This window comes from Eschrichtius robustus, chromosome 7 (genome assembly GCF_028021215.1).
Source record: "Eschrichtius robustus isolate mEscRob2 chromosome 7, mEscRob2.pri, whole genome shotgun sequence".
NCBI lineage: Eukaryota > Metazoa > Chordata > Mammalia > Artiodactyla > Eschrichtiidae > Eschrichtius > Eschrichtius robustus.
In genome coordinates this window covers 14,523,275-14,542,012 of record NC_090830.1, presented here as the reverse complement: position 1 = coordinate 14,542,012, position 18,738 = coordinate 14,523,275, and the positions used below count along the sequence as shown (strand labels likewise).

The window sequence follows — 18,738 nt, the reverse complement described above, 5'->3', positions numbered from 1 at the left end:
AGGGCTGGCCTTGTTAACGACCGAGTGCTTCCGCTGTTTCAGAACGGCTCCTTCCCCCCGCCACTGGAGGCCTGAAGGGGTAAAAGTCACGGAACTGTGGGGTCCCTGGGCCTCCCCCCCCCACCCCGGAGTTCTTACCCGTCAGGCTCGCCCACAAGTGAGCCTCCAGCAGTTCATTCTGCAGCTCGGGTCCCTCCCCGGCTCTACCTCCTGCAGAACTTACTGCCCCGGAAATTTTGACCCTCTGTATTCACCTGCTGGTCTCCCCAGTTCTGGGAGCAGCAGTTTGCCCTGTGAGCTCACTTCTCTGAGGGATCTAAGAGGACTTGACTTTTCAGCTTGTTCAGCTTTTCATTTGTCGGGATGGAGTGATGACTTCCAGACTCTTTACGTGCAGGATTGGAACCAGGAAGTTAGTTCATGAAATTTTGCTTTGATGGTGACAGAGAGTTTGATTGTTAGCGTTTCTTTTTGGGGAGGGACGGTGTCAGCCCAGGGAGTCCAGACCCTCCTGTGTTACACCCTCCACATGTCCCCCCTGCACTAGACTTGGGAGCATGTGTGTGCGTTAGACATCTCCATTAGGTCTGCCCTTTCCCTCCGCCCGACTCCGAAGCCCCGAGCCACAGTTCCTTCCTATGTGATAGGCATTACCTGCGCAGTGGGGAGCATATCTGAATGGAAGAGTTAACTCTTAAGCGTTTCTTTGTTATAATAATAGGATGTACTTCTGCTGTGTGGATTAATGAGAGATTTCCTGTGGGTTGTCTCCTATTAGCAAAACCAAGTGTTCTCTTGAATTTTAAGGCATATGTGGGGAGGGGGGGAGAAGTCATGTTCAGGGCATGTCCTAGACGTGACCACTGAAGAGTCAGATGCCATAGTTAAAATCAATGTGGCATTGACCTGGGCTTTCACGTCCTTAACTGTTTATACAGTTGATTTCCCTATCTTCAAAGAGATAGGAATGTACTGGTTTTCCTCTTTTTTAAGTTATGACTAATAACCTTTGATGAATGCGCCATGTCCTTTTATTTTGCCTTTAAAGGACTTTATCTTCTTTTTTTTGTTGAAACCTTTTTTCTTACTCAGCCATCATCCACATGATTTTTTTTCCTTTAGAAACTATTTTGTTGTGGTTAAGAAATACATTTTCCCCAAGCATCATGGGCACAGCCAGAATTCTGTGGTCTGCAAGGAACCATGGTCACAGCACTTTCCACTCTGTGAGTAGGCTGTTGGGGAACTCAGCGGCTTCCTGTGTTCTAGGTGTTGGGTATCTGGTATGTGTAGATGGATGGATGGGAGGAGGTAGCACTCAGTGCAGCGGTGGCCAGGAAGTCCACTGGCAGATGGAGAGCCTGATATAGGAGAGCAGTGACGTCCCCAGGCAATGGCCTCCAACCTTTTTTAACCACTCACCCTAGGAGCAAAAGCATCTGCTCCACATTGCAGGTCCAGGGTGGAAGATGTTTGCCCTTAGATTCCGTGATTATTGTTTCTAATTCAGCATGATGTTTTCCAGCTTGAACCACTGAATTTTTTTTTTTTTAACGCTGATTTTTAAAGTGTTGTTTCACATAGAGTATTTATTTGTCAGTTTTTTATCTTTGAAAATCTATCTGATGGAGAGGAGTTTTATCTTTTTTTTTCCTGGGTGCAGAAAAAAGCTCTTGGGTCTGAAAATCAGTGTCTCCTCGTAATTCTCCCTCCTGTATCCTCTCCTCTTGTCTCCTCAGCATCTCTGATCCGACTGGTGAGACCAGTTGGCAGGGTAGCGGTGATGCAGAAGGACCGGTGAAGGAACAGGCCAGCCAGGGGTTGAAGGGCCGAGGTCTGGCTTTGAGGACGGCTGTGGGTGGAGGGAGCCAGGGAGCTCCCATCCTTAGAAGACGTGGCCTTTGAGAGCAGATTTTCTTCTGGCCTCTATGAAACCTCAGGGTCGTTCTCGTCATGTTCGTTGGGAACCTCGTGTGAGGGGGTGAGCCTCAGAGAGCAGGTAGGGAGAGCGTTGAGGAAGGAGAGTCCTGATTGGGTTTTGGGTCTCCGGGAGGTCCCTCCCATCCTTGGCTGGGTCTTCACCCCGCCCCTCTCCCACCCGCTGCTGCTTTATCACCCAAGACAGGTGATGTCTCAAAACAGAAATTGCTCACGTTCACGTAAAGATGAATGCAATGGGAATGGCGAAGTGTGGAACAGGTCTTAAATCCCGGCTGTGAGTTGCCTCTGAAGCTCACCACGTTTAGCTCTTCTGCTTCCCAGCGGTTGGCAGAGAAGTGACGTGAGCCACCTGTGTGTGTGTTCAGCCCATATGATAAACTTGACTTGAACCAGTGATGTTTCAGGTTAGTTAGAAGACCTTGAAAAGAATTGGCCAGAATTTCCACCGTCCCTTTTCTCCAACAGGTTTTCCGGTACTAATGCTGCAGGGTTGGGGGGGCGTGCTCCCCTGACCTCTCCCCCTTCTTGTTACCGAGTGCAAGCTCCCTCTGCTTGCCAGTGACTCAGAGACAAGGTATTGAGGCAAGGAATATGACTATATTCGCAGACCAGACCGAAAAGACCGGTAGACTAGTGTCTCTGAAAAACCATCTTACCGGGGTCTGGATGCCAGTTTCTTTTATAGAACAGAGAAGGTGGGGGAGCGGATGAGGAAGTAGGGTGAAAGGGCCCTCAGTTTTGCCAAACATCTCCTGGAATGGTCAGCCTCGGAGAGGGGATGTGTTAGTTTCCTTTTTCTTGCAGCCATCCACAGGTGGGCAGGGTTCCCCATGGCAGGCCGTTATGTATGATTATGATAACAAAAGCAACAAAGAGCAAAGGTTAAAGTCAAAGAAACAGATCCAACGTGGAGTCCCATTTAGCTCTTCCCTGTTACCGTCTGAGGGGTTTTGTGGGTTGCAGCACTGTGCTTTTTTAAAATTATGGTAAAATACATATAACATACAATTTACCATTTTAACAGTTTTCAAGTGCACAGTTCAGTGGCATTAAGTACATTCACCTTGTCCTGCAACCATCGCTGTCATCCGTCTCCAGAACTTTCTCATCTTCCCAAACTGAGACTCTGTCCCCATTAAACACTGACTCCCCATTCCCCTCCCCAGCCCCTGGCCCACCATCTACTTCCCCGCTGTCCTCCAGGCACCTCGCATACAGGAGAGTCACACGGTATTTGTTCTCCTGTGACTGGCTTGTTTCCACTGGTGCAGCGTCTTCAGGGTTCCTCCGTGTGGTAGGTAGCGTGTGTCAGTGTCTCCTTCCTTCTCAAGGTTTGAACACTCTTCCACCTCGCCTGAGGCCCCGGGATCTGCACAGTGTCCTTGTCAGGAAAAGAAGTACCTCTCGGTATCCCGAGAGAAGCATCGCAAAAGCAAGCAGTGGACTTCCCTGGTGGCACAGTGGTTAAGAATCCGCCTGCCAATGCTGGGGGACACGGGTTCGAGCCCCGGTCCGGGAAGATCGCACATGCCGTGGAGCAACTAAGCCCGTGCTCCGCAACGAGAAGCCACCGCCATGAGAAGCCCACACACCACAACAAAGAGTAGCCCCCGCTCGCCTCAACTAGAGAAAGCCCGCGCAGCAACGAAGACACGATGCAGCCAGTAATTAATTAATTAATTTTTAAAAAATCCAAAAAACAAATCTTCTGTTGTCCTTCCCCCATTCCAATGAGTAAGAAAGCAAAACCGAGGACTTAGGTCGGTAGCCGGAAAAGGGGTGGAGCTCTTAAAAGATTTTGAGCTGGGTTAGTAGAAATACAGCGCCCAAAACAATTCCGGTAGCGTCCAGTGCCCTCCGTGCCGTCACCCACCCCTCCAGTATTTCGTTCTGTCCTGGGCACAGGCTGTTCAGAGATGCTCGTGAGTTCGATTCGGTCCAGATGATGATGGTGACTCAGAGACGGGGAGGAGGCTGGAAACAGCGTCCCATGAGGAGCACTTAAAATAAATGGGTGTTTTTACGGAGGGCCGAGAAGGGCGCGGTGGGATCACGATGCCCAAGTATTTGAAAAGGTGGCACAGAAGAGAGGCTCGTTGTTTTCCTTTTATTGGAGACTCCGGAGAGTGGAAGTTACAGGGAAGCAGCATTGCTGTAGAAAGGAGCCAGGGCCGGCAGCTCCAGCTGGCTTCACGTTAGGGGTTTAGTGGGGAGATTTTCACACGTGCATCCCTGGGGCCTTCTGCCTCCAGCGGCACGTGGTGTCCGCCTTCAAGAGAGAGGCCCCACGCCCTCCACCCAGACTGCACTGGGCCACGGCGGGGCGGGGCGGGGCGGGGCGGGGCGGGGGGCGGGTGCCCTGGGGAAGGAATGGGATCTGCCCTTTGAGGCTGCTTTTTGGTGCTTGGCTGCCGTCCCACCCACTTCAGAGTGAGTTGGCATCCACAGTGGAAGGAACACGGCTTTGGGAAGAGGGAGACCTGGGTTTGATTTGTGGTTCCATATTTTTTTTTTTTTATTTTTTTATTTATTTGGCTGCACCGGGTCTTAGTTGTGGCACATGGGATCTTCGTCGCCATGTGAGGGATCTTTTTAGTTGAGGCTCTCAGCTGCGGCCTGTGGGACCTAGTTCCCTGACCAGGGAACGAACCCAGGTCGCCTGCGTTGGGAGTGCAGAGTCTTAACCACTGGACCACAAGGGGAGTCCCATGGTTCCATCATTTTAGTTTAACTTCCAAGTCTCACTTGCCCAGTTAGTACAATGGAAACAGTAGTGGTCACACGTACTTTGCAGGGTGATGGTGTGCTGCGTTGGGTCTGTATGGAGTGCCTGTCCCGTGGGCGTTGGTGAGCGACGCCCTCTTTCTGTCCTCCTGCCTTTCACGTATCAGCCCCAATTCTGCGTCGTAGGTTCACTTTGATATTTTTACTAGTATTTGGGATGATAAACCATGTACAACAAACTAACTTTATTGTGTGTAGACACTATCACGCATAGAGGGAGAAGGAGGAGTTTCTATTTAAAATTTGGAAAAGAAATATGTATAGGAAGATTCCTTGATTTCAAGGCAGGTGTAGATCTCATAATGCAAATCAGACTCCTTCATGGTGGGTTTTAGTTATTTTGACAGCACAAAGAATTTTAAGTAAATTGAGTATTTACCCTATAGCGTCTGATTTTTTTCTTTTATTTTCTTCTAACTAGCTTTTAATCACTCCTTTGAATTTTCTATTTTTTCATCCTTAAAAATGAATCGTGTAGGGTCCCTTATTTCAGGAGACGGTTTCTCACGGGTGAACAAGCCTGTCATACCAGCTCTCCAGTGACAAATAATAAAGTAGTATTTACATCTCTTTGTTATTGAAATGGATATATTTGTTTGTAATCCCGGCCTGGCCCGGGTCTTCTCTTTCTTGGTGTAGCGTTATGACCTTCTAGAGGAAGAATATGAGGAATTTTTTTCCTTTTAAGCATAGTAAAATTACATTCCATCTGAGATCAACTGAGAGTCTAAACTGAATCGGAGAGCTTCGTCCTTTGATTTAGAATTCATTCTGTTTCCCTCCTCAGCCCCTTTCCCAGAAGAGGCTCGCTGTTTCACACAGGCTAGCTTTCAGTTTGTTGAAGCCGTCCTTCCCGGGGAGGACTTGAGTGAAGATGTGCAGCGTGGCCGTGCTCCCAGCACAGCATCCAGACGCCCCCGTCCCCTGGCTGGAGGGACCCCAACAGCAGGGCCCTCCCTTCCCCTCGTGCACCCGTGGGTGTGTACAACGAGGCTGCCCTCGGGGGGGGGGGGTGTCAGCAGGGCCCCGATCCCCCAAAGGACTGTCCCACCTGAGCCGTCTCTAATCTGAAGACCACGTGTGTCTTGGTGTTTCCATATGTTTCGTGGGGTTAATCCTTTGAACGTTCATTTTCATAGATTTACATCATTGTTTCTTTAAATACGAGGTTTAGTGAAAATGAACATTTTAAGGAAGAGATGATGGTGTTTGGAAATGTTTAAACGTATTTTAAAGTTAATTGAACAAGTCATCCAAAGGCAAGCAGTTTCTTGAACATAAAAGCGTCTTTCCTAAAAGGTAATTGGAGGATTGGCTATTAGGAGCCTAGAACGAGCTTTCCCTTGGCAGTGATGTCCTGAGTGGCACTTAGGACCCTGCGTGAGCCGGCCTTGCCCTGACCCCGCAGGGCACAGAGCTGGGGCCCGCCGACCTCCGCGCCCCGGGAAGGCTCCGTGGACCACGCGTGGCTGTGTTTCCCGTCTGGCCTCTGCTCCAGGGATGCTGTGCTCTTCCGCAGTCTGGTTAAGATGGGCAGAAGGGGAAATCCCAAAACTCCACTAGGAAGAAAAAGATTCTGGAAAGACAGGTGTAATAACTCAAGGCCTGGTGGGTGGATAAGGGGAGACAGAAGAGACTCTGGGTTCCAGAAAGTTAAGTGCAAAGGCTTGTGAGGGGCAGCAGGGGTGAGAGAGGAAGAATGTTAGTGGCCAAGGAAGTCGGAGATGGGAAAGGAAGAAAAGAAGAAATTGCTGGGCCAGGGAGCCACGGGTGGTGACGGCGGGGCGGCCAGTGGACAGATGTGTGTCCTGCGGAGGGGACCAGCGGCAGGAGGGGCAGGAAGCCGTCTTCCCCGTCCCCACCTTTCTCCAGGTCCTGGCGCTTTTCTCCCAGAGGCGGCTACCCCGGGCCCCGGCTTCTCCCTACCTCTGGACATTGTGTGTCTTGGCTGGAGGGCCGGAGCGGCGGCACCGCGCCCTTTCCTGCTGCCCACCTGGACGGCTCGGGGCCGCTGGGTGAGGCGCTCCCATCAGAGACCAGATGAGCGGAAGAGGAGGCCAGAGTGACCGCGGGGCCCTGGGTCTCTGGGAGCGTCCACAGAACTATCGGAGGCTGGAAGGGATGCCGAGGTCAGACGTGGGCTTTGCAGGGTGTGGTTTTAAACAGTCATTAAACGTGTGCTGTGCGGCGGGTTCCAGCCCCGTCGGCTCCGGGGAGGCGGAGAACTGGGGGCGGCTGGTCCCCGAGCAGGTGACCGTGCGAGGGAGGTGCTTGGGGCCAGCAGGGGGGGCAGGGGGTGGGACGACAGGCTGAGTCGTCATCCAGCCCCCCCCCCTCGCCCCCCCCCCCCCCCCCCCCCCCCCCCGGCAGGAGGCAGAGGAAGCCGAGCTGATCTCCGGTCTCTCCATCTAGACCTTGATGCCCAGACTGGAAAGCCTACAGCGATGCTGTTAGGAGAATATTGAAGGCTGAGCGGCTGAAGAGACCTCAGATGCTTTAAATGAATGCGTCTCTGAGTCCAGACCGTATACAGACAGGGCACGTGGCTCCTGGGGACCGCTGGGCGGGCGAGGTGCCGGCAGAGCAGGGCAAACAGCAGTTAGAGGTGAGCCTCGGCAGGATTTTGAGTTAGTTATTAGATGGAGGGGTGGTAAACCCTGTGAGGCCCTGCGACAGTAGGTGCGTGAGAAAGCCGTTGTCGGGCTGGAGCAGCGTGTGAGGAAGGCCCTGGGGAGGGGCTGCAGCTGGGGACGCCAGGGAGGCTTCCTGGAGGAGGTGGCCGCCCTGGGAGGCTGCTGGCAGCTGGCAGAGCGGAGTAAGTGCATTAAAAGCAAACAGCCCTGCCTTCTAGTGTCGCAGTTTCGCCTGGGCTCTGCGTGGATGGTGGGTCAGGGAAGGTGTAGTAAGAGCTCACAGGCCTTGCCCCGTGGAGGGCCATGGGGCGAGGCTGGCCAGAATGGTGATCAGATCTCTGTCATTAACGTTCACAGGGCCAGAGGTCCTGTCCCTGGGGCCCGGGTTCTGCCGTGGCTCCTGGCTGAGGGGACGGGAGGCCGGCTTGAGAGGGCGCCATTTAGAAAAAGCCTGTAAACCAGTGGAAGGAGGTCTAGGGCCCACGTCCGGCGCGTTCGAGAGCAGTCCTCAGGTGTGGGTGTCAGCAGCGGGAGATCACCTGGGGGAGCCGGACCTTCTTCCGAGAGATGCGCTTTCCCATGATCAGCCCGGGCCGCGGGCAAAGCAGGAGGCTGGTCCTTGCCCGCCAGGAGCCCCTTCCTGACCCTGGGAGAAATGGTACCACAGGGACATCGGGGGACGATCTTCGCCTCGAAGGGTGGTTGGCGGGGGCGACTTGGGCGGCCACGGGTGTCTGTGGAAGGGGCTGGGAGGCTGCCTGAGGGCTGTCAGTGGGGCGGGGGGTGTCAGCCTGACGGAGCCATCAGGAAGCCTCACCTTCGTACAGAACCAGAGGTGTCAACACTCACGGTCGCACGGTCCCTCCTTCAGCTTCAAAGACCACGTCTAGGAAGGCCCGTCTTCTGGAAATGAATCTCCTCGTAAAGACCTTCAGAACCTCGTGTAATAAGCGAGCGGTTTCCACAGCCCTCCTGGGGTGAAGGTCCCTTTCTCCCCTCCTGTTGTTTCAGCACCTGTTCTGTTTTCCTGTCATCTCGGTGCTGAAGCTGGCTTCTGTCTTCTCATGAGAAGTTTCATATCTGGGGGGTGTTTTCCATCCACTGCTTCTGCTTAGCCAAATCCGTTTTCACTAGATTTTCGTGTATTTTTTGGAAACTCTTATTCTAATGCTCTTTCTAAGATTTTAAAGAGGTGATAAAAATACAAGATGATTTATGAGTGTCGTTTTTTAAAAGTCCATATATTCAGACACGGTATCTACGGTTTTGATGGTTTCTCTCCAGCCTCTGACTTGCTGCTTCCCTTTCTGCCTGGGGTTGGACCCAGGCATATATTCCCTCTGAGAAGCCTGCTCTCGCTGCTTTTTCCTGACTCTGCTCCAACCCTAGCAATTCTGTGTAATACAGAAATAACTGAGTTCTATAATGGTTCTGTAGCCCAGTGGGTCTGACCCATTATTAGAGTGTGGAGCCAGTTTTATGAGTCACACCCACATAAAACAATAGAATATTATGTGTTCACACGTAGCAAGGGGAAAACCTTCGTTTCAGCGGTGTGTGTGTGTGTGTTTACAGCGTGACGTCCGGGCCACGATGTGAGATGTATGTCATAGTCAAACATTTTTGCAAGTCCCTGCTGCGCTCTAACATATCACTAAGCTATAAAGCCATTTATAATCTGTCTCCAGTAAAATGGTGTGTGCCTTGGGAAGTTAACTGTCACCGGGCCAGGCAGGGCCCCCAGGAGTGCTATAGAGGATGTCATGTCTGTAGGGGCAGGGGTCACTGTGGGGTGCCTCTGCGGGGGGCGGGGGGGTGACACCCTCTTTGGAGGTTGAAGAAAGATGTGTTTCTGTGAAGTCACAGAGGGCTTCTTCTCCACTGCTTTGCTGGCTGCTGAGCTCTCAGCTCAGATGCTCCTTCCCCAGGAAACCCTCACCCCCCGGCCCCCCCTTTCGGTCCAGACCAGGCTCCTCTGTTAGGTGTTTCCATAGAACTACAGTCCTCACCATCTGAGCACTTAGCTCAGGCTTCAGTGCTGCAGTTGTTACCATGGTCATTATCTTCTTGTCTGTTGCAGCCCCCCGCAGTCTCCCAGAGCGTGACCTCCACAGGTGGGCATCGGCTCTGTGTTCGCTGTTGTTCCCGCAGGAGCCAATGAGATACCTAGCATGTAGGCGACACTTAGTACACAGCAATGTCTTGGGGCCGAGGCAGGGAAAACCCCCCAGCCCCAGAGCTGATTGACATGAGGCATCCATGAAACCCTGTGCTGCCTTATTGCAGAAAGGGGTCGGGGGTCTGATGGCACAAAGAGATTGAAGGTCCAGGAGCTCAGCAGAGGCCTTACCCCCCACCCCCACACACAGATGCCCGACGACCAGCCCTCTTCCTGCTGACCCCAGTTCTCCACGCACGAAGCAGAACTAGAGACGAGCATCTCTTGGGTGATGGTCCTTCCTCTGGCCTTGGATGGGGCGACGTAGTTCCAGGTTCTTTGTTGCCGTGAAGAGTTTTCAGGCCATTAAAGAAATCAGTGGGAGCCAGCTCATTTGGATTCTGTGGTCGGCGCAGCTGGGGTGGATTTTGGCCGAGGCTCCTGCTTCGCGTAGCCTGTGAGGGGTGAGGCGGAGGGGCTGGTGTGCTGGAGCACAGGGTGAAGGCAGAAAGGTGGGGAGAGTGGATGACCCGTAGGTATCTCTAGGGCTGTCAGCGTGGAAAACGTGTGCTGGAAACATTTCATCTTCGATGGAAGAGAACGCGAGCACGCGGGCCAGCTCCCGTAGCCAGACATTCACCAGGGGCACGGGATCACCCCGTAGCCTGGGAGCTCGTGGGTTTTGGAATTGCTTTCCTACTTGAGAGGCTGGACCTCTGTGACCCCGAGCATCATTTCCATGGCAACCAGCTGTGATGAGATGGGGGTCTTGACCTCGCAGGACAGTTGTAACAAGAAAGCGGATGGGCTTTTAGATAGAAAGTTTACTTACGACCTGGAACAAATCGCAGGTGACTGGATCTCAGTGTCCTCATCTCTGAAACAGAGAAAGGAACATGGCGTTCTTTTGATGGTGTGCGGAGGGGCCTGTGTTGGGCAAGCACGCATGTAGGTACACACGCTAGTGCCATAACTCACTGTTGATCTTAACCAAATGCCCAGCATTTGACGCGCTGCAGAAGGGGCCCTGCCCCCCGCCCCGGGGCCTCGGCGCTGCTGTTCCCTATGCTGTTCCCCAGGGCTACAGGGCCACGCTGCCTCGTGAGGGCATCTCTCAGTCAGACCAGCCCTTGTAGAAGAGCAGCCCCCAGCTGCCCGCCCCTTGGCCTCCTGTTTCTCTGTTTCGTCACGGCACTGTGACCACCAGAGCTTTACCACTTCAAGGGGACAGGGGTTGTTGTTACTGTTTTTCTTTCCCTTTTTTTTTTTTTTTTTTTATTTTTTAATTTGGTTTGAGTTTGCACACCTACTGAATTGGCACATTAAATCCTCCTGAAAAATCTTCTTTCATTTTACGTATTTATTTATTTTTAGGAAACTTAGTTTCAAAGAATGAATAACTTGCCCAAGATCATAGAGGTAGCAGGTGGTAAACAGAGATTTCAACCCGGGGCGGGGCAGGTGGACAGCAAGTACCACCTCTGTTTGGTCCCGAGTCGATCTTTCCTCCCACTGTTCTCCCTGTGAGCGTCGGTGCCTTTGCTCATCTCTCTGCCTTCTCGCGCCCGGGCTTGTCCGGGCTCGCCCCACCCAGCAGTGCCCTTCCCTCCAGATCCCAGGCTGCACCAGCACTGCCCCTACCCCACCCTGGCACAAACTTCCAGGCCAGCGCGTGTCCTTGGAGAACCCTGTGCTGGGTCCTGGAGCCGCAACAGCTAATCCAGGCAGTGGAGTCAAGGCGGACGTATGTGTGGACAGGCCAGACTACCTCGGTGTCCGTCCCCTCCTGCTGAGAACATGAGTGTGATCAGGGTGAGCGTGTCAGGGTGTGAGCATTCCAGGCCACGTGTGTCCTAGGACGTTGAGTGTGCAAGGATGTGACCATGCAGGATATGTGTGCCACGGTGTGAATGTGATCAGGGTGTGAGCATTCCAGGGCATGTGTGTCCCAGGACAGGAGTGTACAAGGATGTGACCGTGCAGGGGGTGTGTGCCAGGGTGTGAATGTGCTAAGATGTGAGGCTGCCAGGGCATGTGTGTCCTAGCACGTCAGTGTGCCAAGGTGTGAGTGTGCCAGAAAAGGCTTCACGTACCATGTCATGGGGTCGATGTGGCAGTGGCTGCAGGAAGTATCTCTGAGGAGGTCTCTCCGGGGTTGTTTTGGTGTCCTGTTCTTTGGGGGTGTTATTTTTGTGTAAACACTTATTTTGTGCCGCCTGATGTCACACGATGGGATGCCTTACTTTCATTTGTTCAGGATCTTTGTCACCGTGTCTGAGGTGCTTTTGGCATTACTGTAATCCCTGGAAAGGTGGGACGAGCAGAGCGTATCTCCTTTTGTACGGAGTGTCAATGGTGCCATTCTCCGGGATACTTTGACTGGCAGAGAATTCTGTTCACGGGACAGATACTCCAAGTCTTGGCTTTAACTTTCACGCTGCGAACGGTAATGGTTCAGGTTGCCGGTTTACAGGCATGGTGCCGCCTGTTCCCAGGTGGTTCGCTGGTTAGAACTGCCGGCAGCGGCAGCCCTGGCGCTGTTCCTGGAAGTCGCACTGACGCGTGGCCTTGGGGCCGAGCTCTCTGCTCCCTCGTGCCCTCGTCCCACACCCTCTGCTCTGCTCCTTGCAGGGAAAGTGCGATGGCGGGACTTTAACCAGGAGGCTTACGTTGGCGGGACGATGGTCCGCTCCGGGCAGGACCCCTACGCCCGCAACAAGTTCAACCAAGTGGAGAGCGATAAGCTGCAGATGGACAGAGCCGTCCCCGACACCAGGCACGACCAGTAAGTGTCAGCCCGCGGCGGGCGCCGCCCTGGCCACTTCCTGCCTCACAGTGAGTACTTTCCCCCGGGATGCTCCTTGTTTCTGTTGCTCTGCAAGACAGCGTGTGCCATGTCTTTACGGGGCCGGAAAACTAGGAGAATTCCGAGGCACGTGGCAATGGGACTTCACCCGCAGGATGTGAAAGGGCTGCTTGGGCCCGGGTTCCAGTCTTCCCGACGCCCCTGGTGTGTCCAGAGGCTGCAGGCTGCTGGTCAGAGCGTGAGAGTCACTGAGAGAAAGTGGCGTGACCGCCCTCGTCTGTACTGGTCACTTGTGGTTTTTAAAATCCATTCACAACGTTGCTTTCCATCGTTCGCAAGCTCAATGGGAGGAAGCGCTAAAGTCTTGCTTACTGGGAAGCTTTAGTTGGGAATGTTCTAGAGAGCAGAAAGGGGAAAGAAACAGCCCCGCAGGGTCGATGTTAAACTGAGCAGAACTCGGAGGCGGGGGCCTGGGACCATCTCCCCACTTCGAGTGCTGGGGCTGGTGGGAGGCTCTGCTCTACGTCCTTCCCTAGATTCCTCGGGGACCTGGGGGTGCTCAGGCCTCCAGACGCTCAAATGTGCATCTGTCACCACTGACTAGGAAAGTGATACCATGACCCTCACTGCCACTCTGTACCTCTGAACCTTGCTGGTAACGATCTTTCATTGGGAGGCTGTTCACAGTGGGGTCCTTAGACGGTTAGTCTTGTTGTATTAAAAAATAAGGAGCCGCATTTGGAGGGCAGCTGTTGCCCTGGGTGCCGCTAGGCCTTCCTGCTCACCTGGTTACTTTTAGAGTCCTTCATCCGTCACGTAAAGGTACGTGGATGCCACGTCCGCTGCACTCAGGTCCCGGGATTCCAGCCAGACAAGCCTCTCCTGCTCTGGCGGATGGGGAGGGGACGGGGTGGCAGGAGGTGAGGGGGCACCACTGCCCTCGGACAGTCTGCTCCAGTCCAGCGCGTTCAGGGCACCCGGGTGACGGGAGCCCAGGTGAGTCCTGAGCTGGAGGCATCTGGGCAGGAGGCCGGTGACCGGGCTGTGCCAGGCAGCCCTGGTCCCCCACAGAGCCGGCCGGGTCCCATTTCCCTGGGTGTGAGTTCCCGGGACTGAGGGGCAGGTGAGCTGAAGAGAGACAAGAGGGACCAAGCTCCACGTGAACACGTGTTAACGCTTGGCTTTGTTTTCTGAGTTAAATAGCGCACCTTGAAAGAGGATTTTCCTCTCCTCTCGTGCTTTCAGGGGGACTTCGCAACCGTGTAAGCGCCACTTAACCACACAGGTGCTCTCTCCCTGCTCTTACCTAGCTTTTTTGGCGTTGTAGTCAGTTCTGTGTACCCAGAACAGCTCACAAGTGTGTAGAATTACAGTTCTTTCAGACTCCGGATGTGTGTGTGTGTGTGTGTGTGTGTGTGTGTGTGTGTGTGTGTGTGTGTGATATAATAGGTGAAACATATGATTGATATATAAACATATATATTGCACATGATGCTAAGAATCTCATCATTTTTCTGAATCCAGCCCGGAAGACTGTCTTTGCTTAATATTCCCTGTAACCCATTAATTTATATTTAAGGCAGCTTTACTCAGCCCCTGTGCCGGGCTGCTGCTTAAAGTCAGCACGGGTAACTGGTAAACACCCATCTGGAATAGGGGTTGCTTCGCAGGGGTCCGGGGACCGTGTGGGCTCCGGGAGAGTCCTGAAGCTGGGTGCACGGCCGCAGGGCGGTGCCCGCCTGCACGTCAGGGGAGGGTCCCAGACGCACGCGTACCCGCCACCCTCATCCCCAGGCTCGTGGGCCCACCGCACCCAGCCTGTGCCAGCCGCTCTCCACAACTCAGGGGCGGGACACGAAGGTTGTCCTTGCTGCACAGAGAGCGATGTTCCCAACTTGCCCGGTGAAGAGGAGCAGTGACTGAAGGCCAGAAAGGGCCAGCGCGGCTTTTCGGAGGGGCTTGGCCTAAACTCAGGAGCGGGTTCAGGTTCTAGCGGAATCTAGCTCAAAAATCGTACCTGGAGACTGGAATTGACCGCTTTGAATTTCATCTCCATGAGATGGTGTGGGTTTCACCTCACTGGTTTAAGGGCTGCTTTCCTGCTGTGACTTTTCCTCAGAGCTGAGAGAAAAGGGTGTCCTTTCTGATGGCTCATCAACGCGTGGGCCGGGGTTCTGTCTCCACTGCAAGTCCCTTAAATGTCCTCAAAACTATATGTATATATATATATTTTTTTTCAGTTTTTGAAATACGAGTTTGTCCAAACAGATGTTTGAATATTCATCCCGCAGTGGGCTGTGTTTTAGGTGGCTTTAATTTTAGTTCCAGCTACTGTCTCATGTTCATTTGCATGTGTGAAAGTAGCAGCTGGCCTGCCTTCCACGTTTTTTGGATTTGGGCTAAATTAAAATCTCCCCAAAGTCAATTTGATGCCTGAAACTGAGGCCACGTCCTGTCTTCAAAGTATCAGCTTTAGAACAACCAATATTATTGACTGTCAGGTTAAGGAGATCAAGTTACTGCTCTGCATCCATCCTTTCCTCCTCCATATCTAACAGAGGGCTGTTAAAGTGTTTGACCTTTGTATATAAATACAATATTTTTTGGCTCTGCAGTATCTCTCTTGGTATAGACCGATGGAAATGCCTTGCCCTGTAGAGTTCAGTCTTCACTTGTGATAAATCTGACAGCAGTGCAGGTGGAGGTTAATTAAGAACAAGGGATTTGGAGTCATACAGACCTTGGTCGCGATCCGGGACTCTCCAATTCCTGATCTTGCGGCCTTTGTCTTTCATGAGACGCTGTAACATGATGACGTCCGGCTACCGTGAGAGTTAAAGAAATGTTCCCAAGGGCTGGCTCCTCCTCCCCTGAGATTTTGTTCCAGACCCTCCCTTGATCTCCTGCCTTAGGAGTGAGACCCCGGCCCCCAGCATCCCCGCGCCCTCCCTACCTGATTCTTCTCCATGACCCTTATCAACGCCTACACAGCATGTGTCTTACCTATTTACATGATCATTTGAATGTACTCATTAGAGCGGTGGGCTACATCCGGGCGTGTTATTCGGCCCCCTCCCAGCACTTGGTAAACTCAGTATTTGTTGAGTGAGTGAATTGCCTAGCCCAGTGGCTAGCATATGGTGAGTGCCCTGTAAATCATTAATAATATGAAGAGTCATAAAAGAACAAAGGCGGATGAAAAGGAGATTTTTAAGCAGTAAGGGAGATCAGATGAACCCCCAAGATGAGTCTTCTGTTTCGGGTTCTCCCAGGACTGGAAAGTGACATGGTTACAATCTAACCCTTCTTCACTGTCTTCTGGGGTAGATCCAAGGAATCAGGTTCAGAGCCTTGCAAACAAACAAACAAAAAACTCATACTTTGGGGTTATGCTTTATTTACCTTTTTCTAAGTATATAACAAATAATGTGCCAAGAAAAGATATTTACGTGAAGGAGGAAGCATAGAAAAGCCTGCTGTGAGTGAAATACTTGATATGACATACAGGAACTCTTAGAGTCTCTTAGAAATTAGAAAGATGGTAGCCCATCCTAGTCTTGAAAGTACAGTTGAGAAGTCAAAAAAAAAAAAAAAAAAAAGATGTTCTACCTCATTTAATATTATTTGAAATTTCAAATAAATTATCAAGACTTAAAAGCAAATGAAACCAATGGGAATTTCGAAGGTGCCTTTTCAGATGGCTTGTTTCTCCCCCCCCCCCCGCCACCCCCACCTCACCTTTGGAAGCTGCTGTTACTGTCCTGGCAAAAGGTAACAGGACTCAGCATCGAAGGTGGGAGTCGGTCACACCTGGGCGTATCCTGAAGGCAGGGCCAACAGGATGGGCTGATGGGTGGGCAAGGAAGGTGGCTCGGGGCGAGGCCCCTCGTGAGACGGAGGAGCTGTGGGTGAGCAGGTCTAGGGGACACGTCAGAGGGTGAAATTCAGACACGTTAAGTCCAAGGTGCATTAAGCATCTCAGGTAGGCAGACCTGCTGTGTAGGTGTTTGGAAATGTGTCAGGAGAAAGGCCTTAGTGGGGAGGTGAGTTTGGGAATGCTCAGTGCACAGGTGGTGTTTAAAGCCACGATGTGGGGCATCAACCCCCAGGGGGATGACCGGGAGGAGAGCGGCCCAGGACCGGCTCTGGATGATCCAACACTGAGAGTGAATTTAAAGCCCAGGCTGACTTGGAGTCCAGTCCAACATTGCAGGGGCTCAGATCTCACGCGGTGCCGAGGCCCTGGCAGAGACGCTCTGCTGCCTTCTTAGAGCAGCGCTGTCGTGAGGGGAGGGTTGTCTCCCTGCTAAAGCCTTTCCAGAATCTGGCTCAGAAGGGTTTTGTGTTGTGTTCTGTTTTCTGGTGTTCTGTTGGTTTTGTCCAGAGTTGCATCTGATGGGAAAGTGAAGCGTAGAAGTGGGGTGGAGCCTGGGAAGTTTATGGAATATCATTCTGTCTGCCGGGGAGAGCTCGAGCTGGTTTACTTTAAAATTGTTTATGTAAGTAAAATCGAATAAACCCTTGGGGGAGAAACATTATTTTGTTTTCTTCTCTCCCCCGTCAGCCAGCACTGTTGCTTTTCATTTACTTATGTATTAAGTCCCTTAAAAATGAGAACCACTTGTTCAAGGAACAGATTTCCTTCGGGTTTCAAAAGTTAAATCGTTAGAGAGTTCCATCTTTCCCTTTTCTCACGAAGTTAAAAATGAAGGGTTTTGAAACATCTTTGTGTCTAAAACTGAAGTATTGCTCCTGAGACCAGAGCTGCCTCAATCAACCACGACCCCACGAGGGTCCTTCTCTGGGAGAGAACTTCGTCCAAGTCCCACACGTGGTGGGTTTATCTGGCAGCCTTTCCATCCAGGACTGTGTTGACTCAATTCATAAATTACAGTCGTAAGGTTTTGTTTTGTTTCCTTGAAAAGAAGCACTAAAGGACTCTGTTTTGACCAGTTTTTTAAATGTCTGGCTTTAATGCCACCCAAACAGAGATCAGAACTCGTGAGGGGCCGGTTTTTTGTTTTTTTGTTTTTTCTCTCCTTTTCTTTTGTGTTTTAGAAATTTCATCCAGCGGGCAGGCACTTCAGTAATGGGCCGTGCTGGTGGCTCTGGTGGAGCGTCCGCGTGGATGTCGGTTGTGTTAGGAGAGCGGCTCACCAGGATGAAGGGCTGTTGAGAGGGATGCCGTCCAGACCCCTGACTGTTACTTGGGAAGAGTAAACATTGTTGAAGCCAAGGGAAAGTTCGCAATGTAAACTCAGCAGCTTGGCGTGAAGCTTTGAAGGCCGTTATTGTGAGATTCCGTTGTATTTTTAGGAGATCTGGGGGAACAAGAGGAAGCCCAGCTCCGAAGGGCGTCTCCGCGTCTTGTCAGTGGGTGCCGGAGGGGCTCTCATTTCGGGGGCCAAGAGCCTTGATCGCTCGTTACATTTTTCTTACGAAAGTCGTGTTTCATCAGCACGCACAAACAAGCCTCCGGCGTGGCCGCTGCCCCAGCAGCTCCCCATTCGAAGGGCCGGCCGGGGGCCTGGCGGACCCGCTCCGACCCCATGGGGCCCCGTGGGCAGGGTCCTGGCCGGCGGGGCTGGCGCTCCTTGGAGCGGGGCCCGCTGCTTGCTCTGGGCTTCGCTGGCCTCGGAGGCGTCTGTGGCCGTCGGGGCGGTGGGTTGGCTGTGGCGTGACAGCGAGCCTTACACGCCTGTTCCACAATGACCACAACCACACACTGTCGGACACTGGGTGGTGTCCCGGCCTGCACTCAGCTTTTGTGTGCTTTCACTTTATTCAGTCAGCGGAGGCTCCTTCGGAGTCAGCAGGGAGATTCTTCTCTGGGTGACATCGCACGCCAGTCCCCGGAGGCCCCCGACTGCGGAGCCCACGTCCGGGAGGGCAGCTCAGGGTGGCCCCGGCCTCCTGGGCAGGGGCAGGTGAGATGGCCCGAGGCCCCTGCCCGGGCACCCCTCTGTGTCTGGAGCCCTTCCCCAGGCGTCCTGGACGTTACTGTCATTGTGCCATGTGCTTTATCCCGGTCCGTGCGGCAGGAGGGAGACCCGGGCCGCCGCTGCGGCGTGGGACCACCTGCCTGAGGTCGCACAGGGAGGGGAGGGAAGGAGGGATGGAGCTCTCGGTGGCCAGGTTCCTGCTGCCAGTTCCACGTTCTAGATGCGGTGCCTCGCCATGCGCTCTGCACAAGTGTCTTGTCTGCTCCCAGTTTTCAGGCAGGAGTCTTTGGCATGAGGCCCAAAGGCACCCAAAAAGCAAGAAGCCCTGGGTGTTGGTAGCTTGCAGCCAGACTCCTGAGACATTGTGTTCCCAGCTGACCACATGCTGACAGAATCCCGAGAAATTGAGAAGAACCGAGGCTTTTGTTCCTCTTTGTCCAGCCTCAGGTTCTCCAGGGCAGTGTAATGGCAGAA

The 18,738-nt window shown here is 52.8% G+C and overlaps 1 protein-coding gene across 2 annotated transcripts in view; it reads left to right on the top strand.

Moving 5' to 3' along the window:
• GALNT2 (polypeptide N-acetylgalactosaminyltransferase 2) overlaps positions 1-18,738 on the top strand; it is a 177,692-nt gene that overhangs the window by 101,699 nt on the left and 57,255 nt on the right. For both annotated transcript variants that reach the window (XM_068547634.1, XM_068547635.1), the window contains exon 3: positions 12,148-12,301. In XM_068547634.1, the coding sequence (XP_068403735.1) occupies positions 12,148-12,301 (154 nt within the window). The remainder of the gene's footprint in view (positions 1-12,147; positions 12,302-18,738) is intronic.